The 21,834-nt window shown below is 42.7% G+C and overlaps 1 protein-coding gene across 3 annotated transcripts; it reads left to right on the top strand.

Moving 5' to 3' along the window:
- The first annotated feature begins 1,357 nt into the window (after positions 1-1,357).
- On the top strand, positions 1,358-5,608 carry ARMCX1 (armadillo repeat containing X-linked 1). 3 transcript variants are annotated; one of them, XM_004611664.2, is made up of 5 exons: positions 1,358-1,545; positions 1,889-1,965; positions 2,391-2,528; positions 3,411-3,518; positions 3,735-5,608. In XM_004611664.2, the coding sequence occupies exon 5, from the start codon at positions 3,851-3,853 to the stop codon at positions 5,219-5,221; it is 1,371 nt and encodes a 456-aa protein (XP_004611721.1). In that variant the 5' UTR covers positions 1,358-1,545; positions 1,889-1,965; positions 2,391-2,528; positions 3,411-3,518; positions 3,735-3,850; the 3' UTR covers positions 5,222-5,608. The 3 variants fall into 3 exon arrangements, with proteins under 3 accessions (XP_004611721.1, XP_054975949.1, XP_054975948.1); XM_055119974.1 differs by having other exon boundaries at positions 2,346-2,528; XM_055119973.1 differs by lacking the exon at positions 1,358-1,545 and adding an exon at positions 1,554-1,678.
- The last annotated feature ends 16,226 nt before the right edge of the window (positions 5,609-21,834 follow it).

Raw genomic sequence — 21,834 nt, 5'->3', positions numbered from 1 at the left:
AGTTTGGTAGTGAAAGTGGTGACAAATTCACACAGCAGTGTGAAGTGGGGGCAGGAGAGATGGTACAGTGGGTACTCTGTCTTAGGAGTCCAGAGTTTTGAGAACCAGACTTTGCATCTCTGGCCAGGTGATAGCAGGCATCATTAATAGAAAAAAGGGACATTCAGGAATTGTGAACGCAGGCAGAGAGAAAACAAAGCCTTTAACAGTTACTTCTCCAGATTTCTAGGGAAGACTGTTCCCATGAAGGAAACAGGGGATGGTGTGGGAATAGTAATCCCATCTTTGCATCCCTCAGTTGCCTCTGTGAAAATCCGGGGAAGAAATGCAGAAACCAAATGCTCTTATTTAGATTCACCACCTGAGTAACAGCGTTTACAACCTTGGACACTTGTTCACAAATTATCTTGCAGTGAGCAACAGAGTCAAGTGTCTGAATGCAGCGGGGGAGAAGCTCTGGAATGTGGGCACAGAGGAAAGGCAGCTTTTTCCTCCCTTACTTCTTGATAAAGCACGATGGAACAGACTGTTTACGCATCCCCAACACACTCAGCTGCTTCTGTCTCAGAAGACTGGAATTTAATCCAAGGACAGGTGTTTCTAAAAGACACCAAATCATGAGGCGCATACACCAGTCACTCAAAACTTTTGGATATTGAATATATGCCTTTCTTTAACCAAACAAGACAGATGGGTGTTGGTTTTTCTTTCATCAAATTGCAAGTTGGTTCAAAAATAGAAAAAAATCACTTGCATCTATTAATACACGAATAACCATCGTTACATGAATAGTCATCTCTTTGTGAACGAATTCACAGAGATCATGTTTTTAAAATCCAGTTTTCAATATAAGAAAGATGAATATTCTCTGAAAGCTACTTGCCTGCAGCCGGTACAATATTTCCTTGTTATAAATAAATATAGTGAAATTAAAGGGACTTTTGGGGGTTTTCCTTTCCACTTAAATTCTCCATACGAATGAATATACTTTCTTAGTATCAAAATAACGCACTGATGATTTTTAAAGGAGCAGGAAAGTTTGTAAAAGTATGGCAACTCCCACTCTTTTTCTGAGTCCCTGAATTCCATTTTGTATAGCAAGGAGTGGATGTTGCGAATTCCGCTGGGGAGTGGGGTAGGAGGTTATAAGGAGTCAAGAACTGGGGGGAAAAAAAGTCGTCTAAGGAAAAGAAGGATTTTTTTTTAAAGGACCAACGTGACACGGGAGCAGATGCAGTCTCTCCCAGCCAACGAAAGAAACGCAACTTCCAGTGGCCGGGAGAGGCTACTTTGGGTCTCCAGGATAGGCAGAGAGGAAAGTGAGTGACAGGACCCGCTGGACCGCGGAGCAAAGGGGAGGACCGAGCCGCTGGCTCTCTGGTAGTAGGAGTGGTTGGTAATTGGGGTCCTGAGCTCACGGGTGACGTGGCCCTCACGTGAGCAGGAGCAGACGTGTGCAGACTTCTTTTGAATCCTGCCGTTCCGATCGGGCTGCCTCCCCGGGGTGCCTCGAGGGCGGCCGGGCGGCCGAGCCCACTCCGGCAGGTCAGTGCGGGGAAACGGGCGCTGGCCGGGGCGTCCCCGCGCTGCGGGCAGCGGACGGCGGGAGCCCCGCAGGGCCCGGGCTGGCCTTCTCGACGGCCTTGCACTTTCTCCGGCCCTTCCAAGAACAAAAATGGTGGACTTGGGCGGCAGGGGGGATGGGAGGCGGCGGCCGATTCCCGGGACGCTCCTCGGAGCGGACCGCGGCGGCGGCGGCGGTGGGGGGCGGGGCGGGAAACGTTTGGCGTTCCGAGCCGCGAAGCGGGGAGGACGGGCGTTCGGAGGTTTTGTGCCAAAGCAGAAGATCGCGGCTGTGCGTTTGACGTTCTCTCCCGCCTTTCCGCAGGGCGCCGCGCGACCCGGAGCCGAGGCACAAAGGAATCAGGACTCTGGCCCAGCGTCCCCACAGCTCGTGCGGGAAAGGTGAGGATGCCCTTCGCGGGGCCCGGCGGGCCGGGGTGGCCGCAGTCCCAGCCTGCTTGCTGGCCCCGGCTACCTCCCTGCAGTTTTAGGACGGCACGTGCAGGGGATGGGCGGGGGTGGGGGGGAACAGCTTGGCGTTGCGGGCGGAGACGCTTTGGGGAGGGGGATGGAGGAGATCTTAGATCTTGGCGCTTTTCAGGTTTTCTCGACTTCCTCGCCCCGCCTCTCCCCGTCGCTAGTGGGTCTAGAGGGGTGTGGTTTTTTTGCTGGGAAAATGGCGGAGCGCGGGTAGGGGGGGGGATAGCGAGGGGGCCCGGCTGGCGGGGAGGGAGGACGCTCTGCAGGCCGACGGCTGACGTCAGCGAAGTCCCGGGCAAAAGGAGGGTGGCGTGAGGAGTCAGGGGTGAGATCTCTTTGACGGCCAGCACCCTGGATTCGGAAGAGCTGGGCGCTGCGACTTGCCGAAGTTCTCTTCCCCCGCCTCGTCATCACCGTGGTGGTCCCCGTGTGCATCCGTGGAGCCCTCCAGAAATAGGAAGAAGCGGGAACTTGCCCCGAAACAAGTAGGTCAGAGTGAGTTGAAGTGGGAAGGCCTGGGGATCCGTGAGGGGGGAGAAGGTTGGAAACTGCCAACTCGGATTAGCCCAAGGACCTCCTAGCCACCTCCAGCCCGCAACACCGTTTGGAACCTTGTCCCCAAGTGCTTTTGTCGCTACTAGCCTGGGACGAACGTGGCTGGGGATGGGGAGGGTACGACAAGAGTCCTGGGGTGGAAGTGGGGAATACTTTGGCCCCCGTTTATTCTTTAGTGCACAATGCCCTTCGGGTCCTGGCCGCAAAGCACAGATGTCACTCCTTAGATTTATTGGAGGCAGGAAACTGCTCCGGAACTGTGGGAGTTGGTATAATGGCCGCGGGTGGGAGCAAGGAGCGAGAAGCTTCCTGGTACCTCTGAGACTGGTGGGGGTAGTGGAGCCTAGGGTGGGTTGGGGACTGAGTACATTTTACCCGTCTGGCTTCTAGGTCTGGTTTCTAGATCTCGTCTGTCCGTTCAGGGGGTGTGGTATCACTTTGAGAGGAAGAGCTTTAAGGAGGGTGGGGGCGGGGTGGAGGATTGGAGGGCGGCCAAAATGGCCAGGAGGACGAAATGTGTTTTAAATCTACAGTTCTGGGAAGGCAGCGACATAATCTCAGTGGGAAGTTTGGGATTCTACGGGATGAGGCAGAGCCTGCCAAGCTACCCGTGGAGTATTTCATATGCCAAAAACAGTAACAACAAGTCTCACAATGGAGACGTTACTGGTGCCCGCTCGAGCAAATCGGAGCAAATGAACAACCGGAAGACAGTGCTACAGTACTATGGGATGAGGGCATGGGATTCAAGAAGAGTTGGGAGATTCATCGCTTTCTAACTCACCATACCCTTCCCACTCTTTCGTGTGCAGACTTGCAGAACGAAGTACCCTACAGGACTAGAAAGAAAAGGAAGAAACTGCTTGACCCCCGAAGGTGCCCTCGAGGTGCTCTTGCACCCAGGACCTCTGAAGGGTCAGGTGAGATATGCAACTATTAGATGTTTTACATTTAACATACTGGGGTGGGGTGATTGAACTCAAGGTTGCAAAATCTGGAGGACACAATTTTCAAAATTAACATTCAGCAATAAGAAGACTATTAGTTTTCTGTATACCTTCCCATTCGGAGCTCTGTCTGCATGCAAAAGTACAAAAGGAGGAGACTGAGATCTCTTATTTTTCCTTGATTCCCAGGTCGTGCTATATCGGTGGCGGCAGCAGCAGCGGAACCTGCCAGTTGTAGCTGACGACCACACTACTCCTGGTCAGGGCAAACTCTTGTGCCTGGGGTTCAGGCATTTGTCCCCAGCATGGGCCGTACAAGGGAAGCTGGCTGTGTGGCTGCTGGTGTGGTGATAGGGGCTGGTGCCTGCTACTGCGTGTACAAACTGACCTGGGGAAGAGACGAGAATGAGAAAATCTGGGATGATGATGACGACGAAGAAGATGAGGAAGAGTCTAGTGATCTTTCAGAGACTGGGGTTGAAACTGGGAAAGCACCTAATGCAGGGGTGGGGGCTGGAGCTAGACTTCAGAGTGTCTCAAAGGGCAGGGAGGTGGGCGTGCAATCTGAGGCTAGTCCGGATGTAAAGGTGGAAGCCAATTTGAAGGTCCAGAGTGGAGGTGGCCTAGAGGCCAAGGCCAAGGCCCTTTTCAGCACTCTAAAAGAACAGGCAAGTGCAAAGGCTGGCAGAGGGCCCAGGCCGGGTAACATCTCTGGGACTAGGACCCTTGCACCAAGTTTACCCTTCCCAGCAGGCAGAGGTGGGAGCTGCCACCCCACCAAGAATGGGACTAAGTCAGGGAGCAGGTCAAGTGGAAAACCTAAGGGAAAGTCCAAAAGTAAAAGCTCAAAGACTTTACCTACATCCTGGCCTGTTCGCAGAGGTAAATTCAACTTTCCCTATAAAATTGATGATATACTGGGTGCTACTGACCTTCAGAAAGTTCTTAACATCCTGGAAAGAACGAATGATCCCTTTATTCAAGAAGTGTCTTTGGTCACTTTGGGTAACAATGCAGCATATTCGTTTAACCAAAACGCCATTCGTGAACTGGGTGGTCTCCCAATCATTGCAAAAATGATAAAAACAAGAGACCCTATTATTCGGGAAAAGGCTTACAATGCCCTAAATAACTTGAGTGTGAATGCTGAAAACCAGGGTAAGATTAAGGCTTACATCAGCCAAGTGTGTGATGACACTATGATCTGTCGTGTGGATTCACCTGTGCAGATGGCTGGACTTAGACTGTTAACCAATATGACTGTGACCAATCATTACCAACATTTGTTGTCTTACTCTTTTCCAGACTTTTTTGCTTTGTTATTTCTGGGAAATTACTTCACCAAGATTCAGACTATGAAACTAATCATAAACTTTACAGAAAATCCAGCCATGACAAGAGAACTGGTTGCTTGTAAAGTACCATCAGATCTGATTTCCCTCTTTAATAAAGAATGGGACAGGGAGATTCTTCTTAATATTCTCACCCTATTTGAGAATATATATGACAACATAAAAAGTGAAGGACTTGCATCCTCCCGAAAAGAGTTCAGCAGAAGTTCCCTTTTTTTCTTATTTAAAGAATCTGGAGTGTGTGTTAAGAAAATCAAGGCATTAGCAAATCACAATGATCTGGTGGTGAAAGTTAAGGTCCTCAAAGTATTGACCAAACTCTAAGTAGGGATCTTTTCTAAACAATATTAAGACTTTTTTTAGTTTACTTGGGGAACAATGCATTTGATAATTTTTTGTTACTCACTGTGCTTACATGGCAGAGATAATTTTAGCTGTTATTTTTGAATACTAGATATCAGATCAACGGTGATGCTAGTTGTTATGCTTGCTTTAAAGTAGACTTTTAAAGATGCCAAATGAATATTAGTTTATACACGAGAGCATTTATTGATACTACCATGTTAACCTAGATGTTCCTGCTCTTTCCTCTATCTAAACTAATAGAGCTAATTGTGAATATGCTGTACTTCTGTAATGTTTTACATATGTTAACCTAAGACTTGTGTTTCACCAATAAATTTGTGTTTTAACACAGAAAAGGAAATTTTATCATGTGCTTAAGTTTATGATCTATTTGGAAAGTCAGGATGTATGAAAACAAAGAAAATGCCAACAAAAATGAGGAGCCTCTGATCATGGCCACTTCACGTCACTGCAGAAACTGCTGTTGGTACAGGGCTCAGAAAAGGTTTCACAATGCATGCCAGAGAGATAGTACAGCGGGCAGGACGCTTGCCTTGTGCACGGCAGACCTGGGTTCAATCCCTGACACCCTGGAAGGTCGCCTGAGCATGGCCAGCAAAGATTCCTGAGTACAGAGCCAGAAATAATCCCTGAGCACTGCTGGGTGTAACCAAAACAAAAATAAGAGAAGGTTTCCATGGAAGAGGTGGACATATAGTTTTAGTGGGTATGATGGGTAGATTAAAAATGGAGCAGGAGGAGCTGGAGAGATAGCACAGCGGGTAGGGCGTTTGCCTTGCACGCGGCCGACCCGGGTTCAAATCCCAGCATCCCATATGGTCCCCTGAGCACGGCCAGGGGTAATTCCTGAGTGCAGAGCCAGGAGTAACCCCTGTGCATCGCCGGGTGTGACCCAAAAAGCAAAAAAAAAAAAATGGAGCAGGAGGGCATTGGAAGAGGAAGGAGTGGTGGGAGAAGGGCATGGATGTTGAAATCTTGCTTGAGAGTGGAAGTTGGCCCGCCTGGAATGCAAACTCTGGAAAAGAGTAATGGGAAATATAGTCTGGCATTGGGCATGAATCCTATTTGTGGGAAACCCTCAATTGCTAAACTGTGGTGTCCAAACTTTTCTCCATTTATCCACAGAAGGCAACAAGGTCTGTTGAGGAACAACAGAATAAAGAGGAAATGGTGGTCTGTGTGCAGGAGAAGTTGGAGTTGGGGCGGAGATATGAGTGATCACTGGAGATAGGCAAACCAATTAGGAAGCTCCCCACAGTCCAGGCAGCACATAATGCAGGGGTGACATGGTGGCTACATGGGAGGCATAATGGGAGGAAGGACGTGAGAGATCCTTTTGGAAGTGCTGTCCTGGGGATAAACAGGGACAATTTTGTTTTAGGGTCTTAGGAAAACACCCTTTTTTGACCAGCTCTGGTGTCCCTGTAAACCAATATGCTAGTACTCTTAAAATAATGAGAAAATATTAAAAAATATAAATTTGGGGGGCTGGAGCAGTAGCACAGCGGGTAAGGCATTTGCCTTGCAAGTGGCCGACCCGGGTTCGATTCCCAGCATCCCATATGGTCCCCTGAGCACCGCCAGGGGTGATTACTGAGTGCAGAGCCAGGAGTAACCCCTGTGCATTGTCAGGTGTGACCCAAAAGCAAATATATATATATATATATATATATATATATATATAAATTTGGTTAACTTAGGGCCTTGGTGGACACCTATTGAATACTGTTGGCATCCATAGTGGAGAAGAGCCACCTCTCTCTTCCCAACAGTATAGTTGTGGCTGAGAAGCGGAACACTCTTAAATGATTGTGATGGGAGATCACAATAGTGTGAAGTCACATGGACACGTATTTTAGAAACTTGTAAGAAGCGTTTTGTTTTGGGGCTACATCCAGCAATTCTCATGAGTTACTTCTGCCTCTGCCTCAGGAGTCACTTCTGGCAGTGCTCAGCGGACCATATTTGATACTGGGGTTCAAACCAGCTCAGCTGCATGTAAGGCAAATGCCCTGCCTGCTGTACTATCTGGAACCCTCAACATACAGATTTTTGTATGTGGTTTTTGGGTAATATTCAACAGTACTTGACTCTACTCTCAGTTCTGTACTGGGCCACCATTCAGTGCTGGGGATTTAACCTGGACTTCCTGCATGCTAAGTTTGTGCTCAGTCTGCTGAGCTAGGTCTCTAGTTCCAGCACATAATCTATGTGCTTTTTTTTTTCTTTTCGGGTCACACCAACAATGCACAGTGGTTACTCCTGGCTCATGCACTCAGGAATTCCTCCTGGCAGTGCTTGGGGGACCATGGGGGATGCTGGGAAGCAAACCCAGGTCGGCCACGTGCAAGACAAACGCTGTACACGGTGTGCTATCACTCCAGCCCTCCAGCACATAATCTTAAGTGAAAAAGCCAGTTATATTGTGGTATAATATACCCCATTTTTGATAAGTAGAAAATTTTATATGCATCTAAATATCTGAAATTTCCCACTTTCGCATTCTTTGCCCAGTCATAGAGGTGCTGAACCAGTCGATCATATTCCTCGTTGATGTTGTCAATGACAGCATCTTCCCACGTTGCCGCAATAGTGCCAAAGAGCTCCCAGTTGGTGGGCATTCTGGGACTTCTCTTCTTAAACTTTGCAGACCTTTCTCCCCGCTCTGTGAAGTAGAATTTTGCACGAAGGAGACCGTGGTCTGATCCCGTTTGGAATTTTGGGACAACAGCAACATCGGTCAGGCAAAAGCTTCGATTGAATATGATGTGGTCAATTTTGTTGTGGAACTGTCCACAGGGAGACTCCCATGTCCACCATTTAGATCTGGCCTTCTGGAACTGTGAGTTACCATGGTTGTTCTTGGTCGACATGATGAACTCAGACAGTCTCTCACCCTGTTTGTTCCATTCTAGGACATGGGTCCCAGTGTGGAGTTCTTTGGGCGACCTTCTCGGTCCTATCTTGGCATTAAAATCACCTACAATGATCTTGTAGAAGGTGTGGTCTTCTTTATAGAACTTCTCCAGCTTCTAAATTTCTTCTTCATCATACTTGGATGTTGGTGCGTAGATGATGAAGATAGAAGCTGCCAGAAGTGAGCCACATCTATTCAAGCAAAATCGTCCAATTCGGGTTGTTAGGCATTCAAATGTTCATGGCCAAGTTTTGTGTTGACAGGGACACTGATGTTACCAATGCCTCTGTTGTTGGAAATTATGTAACAAAAACGTTGGTTATGAATAATAGGATAATGCATGAAATTACTATTCTAACATGCTATCTCATCCTTATTTTAATGAATATGTTGTTTTGTGTAATAGAAAATAAAAGTTTTTTTTATATAGAGCAAGTTGGCAATGAAAAATGAAATGGGAGAATGGTTGGGGTTGATAGGCTTAATTGGGAGTAAACACGGAGTGGGAAAAATATTTTGTTTTTGTTCACACCTGGTGGTGCTCAGAGCTTACTGCTGGCTCTGAGCTCCGGGATCACTCCCACAGGACTCAGAGGACAGTATAGGGTGCTGGGGATTGAGCCCTGGCAGAGCCACATGCAAGGAAAATGCTATACTATTGCTCTGACCCTGGGAAAATATTTGGAACAAGATGTGTTCATGATAAATAAGTTGTGAGGATGTGGACTTGATTAATACGACTAAATGAGGTAATGAATGTAAAGTGCTAAAATGGCTCTGGAACAGCAGTTAATCAAAAGTTGCATTTAGTAGGAGCCAGAGTGATAATTCAGAGGGGAGGCCTTGCACATAGCTGCCCCAGATTCAATCCCTGGCAGTTCATACGGTTCTCGGAGCATTGTTCCGAGTGATTCCTGAGTGCAGAGCCAGGAGTAAGTTCTGAGTATCACTGGGTGTGGTCCCAAACAAAAAAAAAAAAGTCGTTGCAAATACTGCTGATTACCTATGAGCCTGGATAAAGAATGTTTGTTTTCACTATTTTTTCAGGTGTCATTCTGCTGTACACCGATGGTATTTTTTCATCTTTCACGATCACGAAATCCCGTTAATCTTTGATTTCTCGAGTGGGCTCAGTAACCTCTCATTTCGTCCTTTCCCTGAGATCTTAGAAGTCTATCTCGGCTAGGCCCTCCCAATGATGTCACACTGGGGTCTCTTTCAGGGTCAGGGGAATGAGATCCAGCTTGTTATTGGATTTAGCATATGAATACACCATGGGAAGCTTGCAAGGCTGTCCCATGTGGGCAGGAAACTCTCAGGAGCCCGCCAGCTTCTCCCAGAAGGAGAAGCAGGCTACAGGATGGCCGGGCGCTTCTGAGAGCTTGCTTTTAAGTCTCTGGATGTTGGCCATTGATGGGATTACACACACCTGGGCTCCTCTGCCGGTACCTTCATGCATGAGGCCTGTCTGAACGTGTGAAGAGGGGCCTCGAGCATGGCTGTAGCTAGGTTCCGGTGGTCTTCAGCCACTGGGAGCTCTGCTCGGGGTGGGAGGGAAGCTGGAGCCCATCCCCTCCAAGGGGCCCCGGGGAAGACAGCCAGGCATGCGGGCAAGAGACTCTTTTTCATCTTTATTGAAATACATTTGATAAATAATTTTGGACAAGTTTAAGGTGAACAAGTGTTGATCTGATACAGTTATAATTTGCAAAATGATTAGATAGTTATAATGTGCAAAATGATAGCCATCATAGCATCAGCTAATACCTTCATATGGTCATATAAATAATTGGTTTTTTTTTGGTGATGAGAATACTTAAGATTAACTCTCTTAGGAACTTTCAAGTACACAACACAGTGTTAATAACTTTAATCATAATGCTGTATATTAGATTTACAGAACTTGTTAATTTTGTAACTGGAAGTCTATATACTTTGACAAGTATCTCTCCATTTTCGCTATACTTAACTTCTGGTAACCACATGTAGGTGATGTTTTAAAATGTTTAAATATTTAAAATTCAAACACTGTGGTTTGGACTGGAGCGATAGCATAGCAGGTAGGGCATTTGCCTTGCACGCAGTTGACCAGGGTTCGATTCCTCCGTTCCTCTTGGAGAGTCCAGAAAGCTACTGAGAGTACCCCACCTGCACGGCAGAGTCTGACAAGCTACCCCTGGCATATTCGATATGCAAAAAACAGAAACAACAAGTCTCACAATGAAGACGTTACTGGTGCCCGCTTGTGCAAATTGATGAACAACAGGATGACAGTGCTACAGTGCTAAACAGTGTGGTTTACAAATTTGTTCATTGAATACAGTTATTATGGGCTTTCAATGTTCCAACAACAATTTCACCACGAAAGTGACCATTAAACAGTATATGTATTTTGCTGACATTTTTCACTTAGCACAATGCTTTCATTTATTTGTTGCAAACAGCAGGATTTCCTTGTTTGGTCTAAATATTTTGTGTGTGTGGGTGTACGTGTGTATAATAAAATCTTTATTCATTTCTCAATGTCTTGACTATTATAAATAATGCAGCGATAAACATGGGAGTGTAGATCGTCTTAAGAATGCCATTTTCAGTGCTGGAGAGATAGTACGGTGGGCAGGGCACTTGCCTTGCAAGCCGCCGACCCTGTTTTGATCCTGGTCACAATATATGGTCTTCTGAGTCTGCAGAGTGATCTCTGAGTGCAGTGCCAGGAGTAAGCCCTGAACACTGCCAGGTGTGTCCCCCCAAACATAAACAAGCAAAAAAGAATGCCATTTTCATTTCCTTTGAACATATACCCAGAAGTATAAACTGTATCCTATAGTAGCTCTATTTTCATTTTTTGAATATCCATACTATTTTTTTCATAGTGGTTAGACTAATTTGCACAAAAATATGAGTTCCCTTTTCTCAGTGTCTTCAGAGACACTTATCATTTTCTGTCTTCAATTAAAAACTATCTGAACAGGTGGAGGTAACATCTTATTGTGTCTTTGCTTTGAACTTCCCTGATATTTATTGATACTCAACACTTTCTAGTGCATGCGTTGGTTTAGTGACATTTAACATATGGTTAAATTAATTCCTCCAAGGAATAGGGTCTTCATTCCCTTCTAAAAACTGAAAATGCTTCTTCTATGCAATCTCTTTTTGTATATAATTTTTTATTTTTCTCCTTTTCCCCTTTGTCTTAACTTCTGTTTTCTTTGTTGCAAAGCTATTTATGATTGAGTTTCAGTCATATAATGATTGAACACCCATCCCTCCACCAGTGTAGCTTTCCCACCACCACTGTCCCCAGAAACCCTCCTGCCACCCCCACTCCATCCCACCCCCTGCCTCTATGGCAAGCAATTTCCTTCTTTCTCTCAACTTTGGAGCATTATGGTTTACAAAACGAATACTAAGAGGCCATCAACTACTACATCATTTTTGATGTTTGGGTGATGTTATCATAGCTTTGCTACAAAGTACTGGGGTGATAGATATTATGTGTTTCAGAGTTTTGCAACTTATTTTTAAATATTTCTGTTCTATTTGTTGTTTTTGGGGCCATACCCAGCTGGATTTGTGCCTCAAAATCATTCCTGGCAGGACTCCAGGGATTGAATATATGTGGTGCCAGGGTTGAAGCCAGATTAGTCACTTTCAAGGCAAGCTCCTTAACTACTGAATTATTATTATTATTATTGCTATTATTATTATTTTGTGGTTGGGGCCACACCCAGTGGTTTGCAGGGCTTACTCCTGGATCAGCACAGAAAGGTCATTACTGGCACTTAGGGGACAATATGGAGTGTTGGCAATAGAATCTGGATTAACTGTGTGCAAGGCAAGCACCCTACCTGCTGTACTATTGCTCCATACTCCCTTACCCACTGTATTATATCTCTGGCTCTATGTGTTCTATTTTCATTAAAAGAATTCATTAGAATTGTGTTTTGTATTTTCAAGTGTTCCCTACAAATTTTTGTGTTTATGTAAAGTATTGTCAAACTTTAAATAGCACTACAGTACTAATTGATCATAAAATTAAAGTTTCACTCACCCCGCAATTTAGTCTCTTTGGATTTATGATGGCTCTTATCAAGTACTACAACACATGAAATCAGTAAAAGGGAATGCAAAAATAATATCACATCAATACATGCAGAGAAAGCATTTTATAAGAATCAATGCCTACTTATGATAAAATTTCTTAACAAAATGGGAATAGAAGTAACATGCCCAAACCAATATCATAATCAATGCTGGAATGGAAACTGAAAATTAAAAAAATATTGGGTCACACCAAGACGTGATCAGAGGCTACTCTCTGGTTGTCAGGGGTTGTTCTTGGTGGGGCTTGGGAGACCATATGGTGCCAGGGATTGAACCCAAGCTTACTGCATATGAAGGATACACTCTGACTCATTAACTGTCTGGCCCCTGAAGAATTTTTCCCCTAGAAGCAAGAATAAGTTAAGCTTGTTTATTCTTTAAAATTGTATTAAAATTAATATTAGGGCTCTTAGCAAGAAAATGAATGAAAGGAGGCCAGATTAGAAGTAAAACTGTCAGTTTTTTTGAAGAATAAACAATAAACATAGAAAAATCCAATGTCTCCACACTAAAATAGGTATTAGAGACACACATGAATAAAGTGATAGGACATACAATCATATAGAATGATGGGAGATGTGCTGAAAGTAGACCAAGGACCAAATTCGATGGCCTCTTAGTATCTGTATCTGTATTACAAATCATAATGCCCCAAATTAGAGAGAAAGTAAGAAGGATTGTACCTATCACAGAGGCAAGGAGTGGGATGGGGTGGGGATGGCAGGAGGGACACTGGGAAAAATGGTGGTGGAAAATGTGCACTGGTGGAGGGATGGGTGGTCGAGTGTTTTATGACTGAAATGCAATCACAAAAATTTGTAACGATCTCACAGTGATCCAATAAAATTTATTTAAAAATCATATAGAAAAATATGTCCATTTTAATATACAATGAAAAAATAGTAAGAAATATGCATTCAAAATAATAAAATACCTAGGTATAAATTTAAGTGAAACACTCATCCAACAAAGGTACGGTACTGTTAAAAGTTTAGAGCAAGACATGAAAAGATATTGCCTTTTCATGAAGGGGTATTGTTAAAAACTTCTGTTTATCAAGAACAATTTATATATTTATTTTTGGTTTGGACCACACCTAGGGCTTGCTCCTGGAACTATTCAGGAGACCATAAAGAGTCATGAATCAATTTGTAGATTTAATGCAACCCCAATAAAGCACCAATGGTACTTCAAAAGGAAATAGAACAAAAATTAATAAGGTTTACATGAAATCATAAAATACCATGAGTAAATTAATAAGGTTTACATGAAATCATAAAATACCATGAGTAATAAGAAAAATAAGAAATAAGAAAAAGAAATCATCATGTTACTGAATAGGCACACGTAAAAGAATGAAACGAGGAAGTGGGAGGGAAACTTTGGATATTGGTGGGAGGAAGTGTACACTGGTAAAGGGCTGGGTGTTGGAACATTGTATGACTGAAACCCAATCATGACCAACTTTGTAATTGTGTATCTCACAATAACTCAATAAAAAAAGATGAAAAAGATAATGAAACTGAATTATTCTTTATACATAGAAATATTATCTCCTGCTCCTGTGCCAGGCTGTCTTCACCTGGACCTCTTGGGGCCCCTTGGAGGGGGGCGGGTTGAGTCTCCCTCCCCGCCCGAAGCAGAGCCCCACCAGCTGAAAACCTCCAGAACCCAGCCACACCCATGCCCAAGGCCACTCTCCACTCACTCGGATGAGCCTTGCGCATGAAGGAACCATCAGATGAACCCAGGTATGCGGGACCCGTGGCTGAGATCTCCAAGCCTGCTCAGATCAGAACTTGGCCTCTTCAACCCAGATCCCGATTTTTCCAGTAGCTTGGCAGCCAAACCCACAAACTGCTCCTGGTGCCATGTAATCTCATCAAAAGTCAAGATCCAGAAACTATAAAACAAAGCTCCCGGAAGAGAGCAATGCAGAATCTCACACGGCAGAGCCTGGCAAGCTACCCATGGTGTATTTGATATGCCAAAAACAGTAACAATACTGGGCCTCCTTCCCCTGAACCTAAACATGACAGGGATGAATGGAGATGTTACTGGTGCCCACTTGAGCAAATCTATGAGCAACGGGACGACAGTGATACAGTGATACATAGAAATAAATTTAAAATAAGGCCAGAGAGGTAGTATAAGAGTTAAGGAATATGCCTTCATGTATCTAACCTCAGTTTTACCCCTAGCACCTAATTTCATTCCCTGAGTACTGACAGTAATGAAATCTGAACACAAATCCAGGAGTACAACTGAGCACAACACAATTAAAAAATAGATTAAATATCTCAATGTAAGATGTGAAATTATAAAATATAGAATATGACTATGGGGAAATGTTTTATGTCATCAATGTTGGTAATATCTTTGAGAACTCTTCCAATGTCAAGGAAAATGAAAATGAATTATGGAATACACAAAATTAAATGGTTATTATTAAGTAAAGCAAATTATAAATAGAACAAAAATAGCTAGCTGAGAAAATATATTCTCTCATAATACATATGATAAGAGATTAATATCCAAGGTCTATTAGTCTATTAAAAAAGTTATGAACCTCAAAAACCAGAAAACCAAACAGCCAAACTGAAAAAAATAGGCAGGAAATATGAATAGAGGGTTTTTATTTCTTTCTCTCCTCAAAAAATCTATGAATTTCAATAAAACTGTCTTGCAAAATAAAAGAGAAATAAAAGAAAACAAAAATCTGAATAGAGAAAATTTCCCAAAGAAGACATATAGATAGCCTACAGATACATGAAAATATGCTCACAATTACTTGCTTTTAGGATAACATAAATCAAAGCCACTATATATATGTATATATATATATATATTACCTCACACGTGTGAGGACTTTGTAAAAATTAACAATAACAAGAAGTACTGGTGAGGAGTAAAAGTAGCTCTTGTACACTGCTGGTGAGAAAGAAAAAATTTGATTCGACTATTTTGGAGCACAGTATTGAATTTTCTCAAGAAGCTAAAAATATAACTGTCTGGCCAAGAGTGTGACTCAGTGGTAGACCACATGCCTTACATGTGTAAGGCCCTCAGCTTGATCCTCATCAACATATGTTCACAAACACTATCAGATATGGATCCACAAAAATAAAAATAGAAGTACCATAGGATGCAAAAATCCTACTTCTGGTTAATTGTCCAAAGACTATGAAAATATCAACTTGAAAATTTATATTTATTTCAATGCTTATTGCATCATTATTTACAATACCTAAATTATGGAAACAACCAAAGTGACAAATAACAGATTAGTGGATTGATATGTGGTATACACATACAATGGAATAGTATTCAGCTATAAAAAGATGGAATTTGGGGGCTAGAGTGATAGTATAGTGGGTAGTATACTTTCCTTGCACGAGGCCGACCAAGGTTTGATTCGCAGTACTCCATATGGTTCCCTGAGCATCTCCAGGAGTAATTCCTGAGTATAGAGCCAGGAGTTACCTCTGAGCAGAGCCAGGTATAGTTCCAAAGCCACAAAAATAGATGGAATTTTATCATTTTCATTAAAAATTGAAGGAATTGAAGGGGATTATTTGAGTCAAAATCATAAAGTGAAAGATAAATATTTAATGAATTCACTTATTTGTGCAATATAAGAAAATAATATTGATGAATAGACTAAACAAAAACAAAGCAGTGAGGACTGATAAGAAAACTTTAGGTCCCTGATGGGAACAGGAAGGGGAGAGAAAGAAGATGGACAGGACTTTAGGGACTGTAGCATCATCTTTTTTGTAAAACAACAGCAAAAAGAAAATACATACTATTTTAAACATTTCCTTCCCTCCTCCATTCTTTGTCCTTGAAGCTATTGTTGTAATGACTAGTGTCTACACACATGCCTAGCACATTTAATTGTGGTGCTGACTGGAGGTTGGATTGCTTTACACACGTTCACCAAGGTTACAAATTCTCATTACAGTGCTCACCAGGGATTTTGTGGTGCTTACACAGGTGCTCACCAGAGGTCCACTACCTGGCCATGGTGCTCACACATCTTATTTAGTGGTCGTGTTTGTCAGGGATCTCACTAGTCTGTTGTAGCGCTTGCACACTCCTAACTGTAGTATCGCTGGAAATTGTTTGCAGAACTGGATATCACAGACAACAGGACTTCTAGAATCAAACTGTAGGGCTGCTAGGATCATGCTCTGCATAGGTGGAACACAAGGGAATTGAACTCAGGACCATATGCTTGCAAGGCAGTGGCTTGACTAGATGTCCCCACACTATTCAGGCCAAAATATAGAATTTATTTAATAAAAAATGTTTTACAGTTAAGGTAATTTGTTTACAATGGTGCTGACATTTATGGCTTTGGTGTACATAGTTACCACTTCTCACCACCACAAAAAATTCCCAAGACTCTCCCTACCAATGCCTCTGTGTTACCTCTAGTCCACCTACTCCCCATCTAATCTGGTATTCTCAGGATGTATTTCAGGACCCAGCATTTGTTATTAGTTGATATTGTCCATACCCTGTTTTGTTTCTCTATAAAACACTAATGAGCGAGATCATTGTCCTTCTCTGTCTTATTTCATACAGCACTATACCTTCCAGTTCCATTCAAGTTGCAACAAACTGCACAATTCCATCAACTGATGAAATAATGCTTTTGAGAATATTTATTGTCCATTAATAAAAATATCCTTAACTAAATATGGATATAAGAAATATCAAGGGGGGACTGGAGTGGTAGTAGAGTGGGTAGAGCATTTTCCTTGCACACAGCTGACCAGGGTTCAATCCCTGGCATCCCATGTGGTCCCCTGAGGCCTACCAGGAATGATCTCTGAATGCAGAGAAAGGAGTGAGCCCTGAGCATCACCTAGTGCGGCCCAAACACACACAAAAAGGATAATCTCTTCTTATGGGCTTGGGGTTTAAATTTTTATTGAATAACCATAAGGTAAACAATCACAAGGTTCTTCCTGATTAAATTTTAGTCATACAATGTTTGAAAACCCATCCTTTAACCAATGTACATTTCTCACCACCAATATTCCCAGTTTCCCTTCCACATCCCTGCGCAATCTGCCTCTATAGCTTTTTCCTTTTGATTTCACATACAAGTGAGATCATACAGCATTTTTCTATAAAAATAGTGGAATCTCTTCATTTATTTTCTATGTGTATCTATGAGTATCTATATATAACAATCACAAGTAATTTCTTTTCCCTTCATCCTATTGTCACTTAAGATTAAAAAAAAATTTAGGAATGTTTATTGAGACACCATGACTTACAAAGTCATTAATAATAGAGCTTTTTCAGTTATACAATGTTTCAACACCTAGCCCACCATTAGTGTTTTCTTCCTTTTCTTTCCACCAATACCCACTCCCCCAATGCATGTCCCCTTGGCAAGGATATCACAGTAATTTATTTCATATTACTTGGTCCAATAAAACTTATGGGAATGGCAAATAAAATTACAGAAAAATAAATAAAAGTCAATTTTTATTTGCTTTTTGGGTCACACCCGGAGATGCACAGGGGTTATTCCTGTCTCTGCACTCAGGAATCAGCCCTGGCGGTGCTCAGGGGACCATATGGGATGCAGGGAATTGAACCCGGATCGGCCGCATGCAAGGCAAAGGCCCTACCCGCAGTGCTATCACTCCAGCCCCAATAAAAGTCAATTTTTGATGATTAACTGTTATATGTTTTTAACCTTTCTGAATCTAGTTGAGGACAATTATACACACCATTAGTGAGTGCCATACTCTATGGCATACAATGGGAAGTTTCTCCTGTCCTTTATAGGAGCTCTTTCAATGCCTCATGCCAAACTGGTTTCAAAGCTGTGATTTCCTAAGCTCTTGCCTGTCCATGAATCTCTGTCTAGTTTCTTTAAATCTGAATGATTAATCTAGTTGGATAGAGTATCCTTGCTGAGCTGTTCATTTCATTGAGTTTTTGTAGAGTCTCATTTGATAGATCTGCTATACCTCTTATGGGCTTCCCTTTTATGTAGGTTCCTATTTTGATCTTGCTGCTTTTAGTATTCTGTCTCTATCTTTGGATTTTGTCATATTGAGTATAATGTGTCTTGGAGTTTTACTAATTGGGTGTATTTTCATTGGAACCCTTCAGGCCTCTTGGATCTCAGTGCCTATCATCTTCAGCTCTAGGAAATTCTTATAAATTATTTTCTTTAACTATTGTCTTTTTCATCATATTTGCCTTCCTTTTCTTCAGGGACTCCAATGTTTCTTGTATTGCTCCTCTTGAACTTATCCCATAATTCTCTGGTATGCGCTTTATTTCTTTTCAGCCTACTTTCCAACTTCTGCAGTTTCCTTCTTCTCATCTTGGAGTTCCATGATATTTTGTTCAGATTCTGTTATTCTGCTCTTCAGAACTTCTATTGACTTAAAAAATTAACACCTATCATGTTCATTTCTGTGCTTTCTGCCTATAGTAGTTTTTAAAATTTTGGTTATCATGCTTTCTGGGCTTTTCTGACTATCTGTGATTTTGTTCCTTTGAACTCATTGAACGTCTTCATCATAGTGTTACTAACTTCACTGTCTGAGGATTTACTGCTGTCGTTTATATATTTGGCCATAATGGATTTTGCTCATTGAGCTTGGCGGGCTTCAACTTGTTTTCCTCCATTGATTTTCTAGTGTTCTTGCTGTGCCAGGGATGAGTCTTTGTAGTTAATCCCACTGGAAGGATTAAGCTGGAGGTTGCTGTCTATCTTTTCTGCCCACCCCCACAAAATGACAGGAAGAATAACTGTGAGCAGCATGTAATTTGTTGAATAGATCTATCGCACAGTGCTTCATGAGTTGTGATAGTGGGCCCTTAATATGAAGCATATTGGGTACGGATGCTGTTGGGACCCACCTGGTGAGGAGTGGTGGTGGCAGTGCTCTGCCTCCTGTTCTGTAATAGATCCAGTGATGTCAGCTGAAGGTGACCTCACTGGAATGGTGAAGCAGCAAGAATAAGGTCAGTAGAATCTGTGATATGGGCCCTTAATATGATACAGCTTGGGTGTGGAGGGTTAAAGCATAAGGTCAGCTATTTTGATTTATAAAACATTTTTTGTTTTTATTTTTGGGGTCATACCCAAGAATGCTCAGGACTTGTTATATGTTTAATTTTATTGAATCACCGTGAGATGGTTACAAGCTTTCATGTTTGGGTTACAATCACACAATGATAAAACACCCATCCCTTCACCAGTGCACATTCCCCACCTCCAATATCCCGGGTATACCCTCCCTTTCCCACCCTCCTCCTGCCTCCATGGCAGACAGTATTCCCCATACTCGCCCTCTACTTTTGGGCATTATGTCTTGCAACACAGACACTAAGAGGTCATCATGTTTGGTCCATTATCTAGTTTCAGCACACATCTCCCATCCCAACTGATTCCTCCAGCCAACATTTTCTTAGTGATCCCTTCTGTATTCCCTCTGCCTTCTACCCTCTGCTCATGAAGCAGGCTTCCAGCTATGGGGCAATCTTCCTGGCCCTTGTATCTACTGTCAGGATTTATTCTTGACCTTCTCAGGGGACAACAAGAAGTGGTGTGAAAGATAAAACTTGAATTATCCGCATGTGAAGCAGGTCCACACCCACTGCACTATTCCTGTGGACCAATCAAAACTATTAAAAATTTTATTATTGAATCACTGGAGATATACAGTTACAAAGTTGTTCATGCTTGAGTTTCAGTCATACAATGTCCCAGCATTGGGATGGGTCTTCACCAGTGCATATTTCCCACAAACAAGATCTCCAGTTTTTTTGGGCTGAGTGTTATTTATTTATTTATTTATTTATGAATTACCACGAGATACACTTACAGATTTACAAACTTTCATGCTTATGTTTCAGTCATACAATGATCTAGTGCCCATCCCTCCATAAGTGCTCATTCTCCACCACCAATGATCCCAGGATCCCTCCCACCACCCCCACCCAATCCCCCCAACCCCACCCCACCTCTGTGGCACGGCATTCCCTTTTGCACTCTCTCTCTCCTTTTGGGTGTTGTGATTTGCAATAAAGGCATTGAGTGGTCATCATTTGGTCTATAGCCTACTTTCAGCACACATCTCCCATCTTGAGCGGGCCCTCCAAGCACTCTTTACTTGGTGGTCCCTTCTCTGTCTGAACTGCCTTTCCCCCAGCATGTGAGGCTGGCTTCCAAGCCGTGAAGCAATCTTCCTGCTACTCATCTCTATCATTCTTGGTGTAAGTCTCCCATTCTCTTACTTTATATTACACAAATGAGTGCAGTCTTTTTATGTCTGTCCCTCTCTTTCTGACTTATTTCACTTAACATGATACTCTGCATATTGATCCACTTATATGCAAGTTTCATGACTTCATCCTTTCTGACAGCTGCATAGTATTCCATTGTGTAGATATACCAAAGTTTCTTTAGCCAGTCACCTGTTCTCAGGAACTTGGATTTTTTCCAGATTTTGGCTATTGTAAACAGTGCTTCAATGAACATACAAGTGCAAATGTCATTTTTACTATACTTTTTTGCCTCTCCAGGATATATTCTAAGAAGTTGTATTGCTGGATTAAATGGGAGCTCAATATCTTGATTTTTTTAAGAATCGACCATATTGTTTTCGAAAAGGGCTGAACCAGTTGGCATTCCCACCAGCAGTGAAGGAGAGTCCCTTTCTCCCCGCATCCACGCAAGAGGCTGTTGCTTTTTTCTTTTAGATGTGGGCCGGTCTCTGGGGTGTGACATGATACCTCATTGTTGTTTTGATCTGCATTTCCCTAATGATTAGTGATGAAGAACATTTTTTCATGTGCCTTTTGGCCATTTGGATTTCTTCTTTGAGAAGGCTTATGTTCATTTCATTGCCCCATTTTCTTTTTATTTGCATTTTTATTTTATTTATTATTATTATTATTATTTTAATTTGTTATTTTTTGTTAGTGAATAACCGTGAGGGTACAGTTACAGATTTACATATTTTCGTGCTTGTGTTTCAGTTATACAATGCTCGAGAACCCATCCCTCCACCAGTGCCCATTCTCCACTACTGATGATCCCAGTATCCCTCCCATCCCCCAATCCCATCCCCCCATCCCACCCCCCTCTGTGGCAGGGCATTCTCTTTTGTTCTCTCTCTCCTTTTGGGTGTTGTGGTTTGTAATAGAGGTATTGAGTGGCCATCATGTTCAACCTATAGTCTACTTTCAGCACACATCTCCCATCCCAAGCGGGTCATCCAACCACACTTTACTTGGTGTTCCCTTCTCTATCTGAGCTGCCTTTCCCCCCAGCATGTGAGGCTGGCTTCCAAGCCATGGAGCAAACCTCCCGGAACTTATTTCTACTATTCTTGGGTGTTAGTATTCTATTCTATTATTCTATATTCCACAGATGAGTGCAATCTTTATATGTCTGTCTCTCTCTTTCTGACTCATTTCACTTAGCATGACGCTTTCCATGTTGATCCACTTTTTTAAGTGCATGAGAGTTTTGGGGTTTTTTACGTGACTGCCGAGGTCCTCT

This window comes from Sorex araneus, chromosome X (genome assembly GCF_027595985.1).
Source record: "Sorex araneus isolate mSorAra2 chromosome X, mSorAra2.pri, whole genome shotgun sequence".
Lineage (NCBI taxonomy): Eukaryota > Metazoa > Chordata > Mammalia > Eulipotyphla > Soricidae > Sorex > Sorex araneus.
Note: the sequence above shows the minus strand (reverse complement) of the source record. Positions and strands in the feature narration are given on the sequence as shown.

What these genes read in the sequence shown, in the direction of transcription:
- ARMCX1 (XM_004611664.2), top strand. Translation starts at nt 3,851, where the DNA reads ATGGGCCGTACAAGGGAAGCTGGCTGTGTGGCTGCTGGTGTGGTGATA.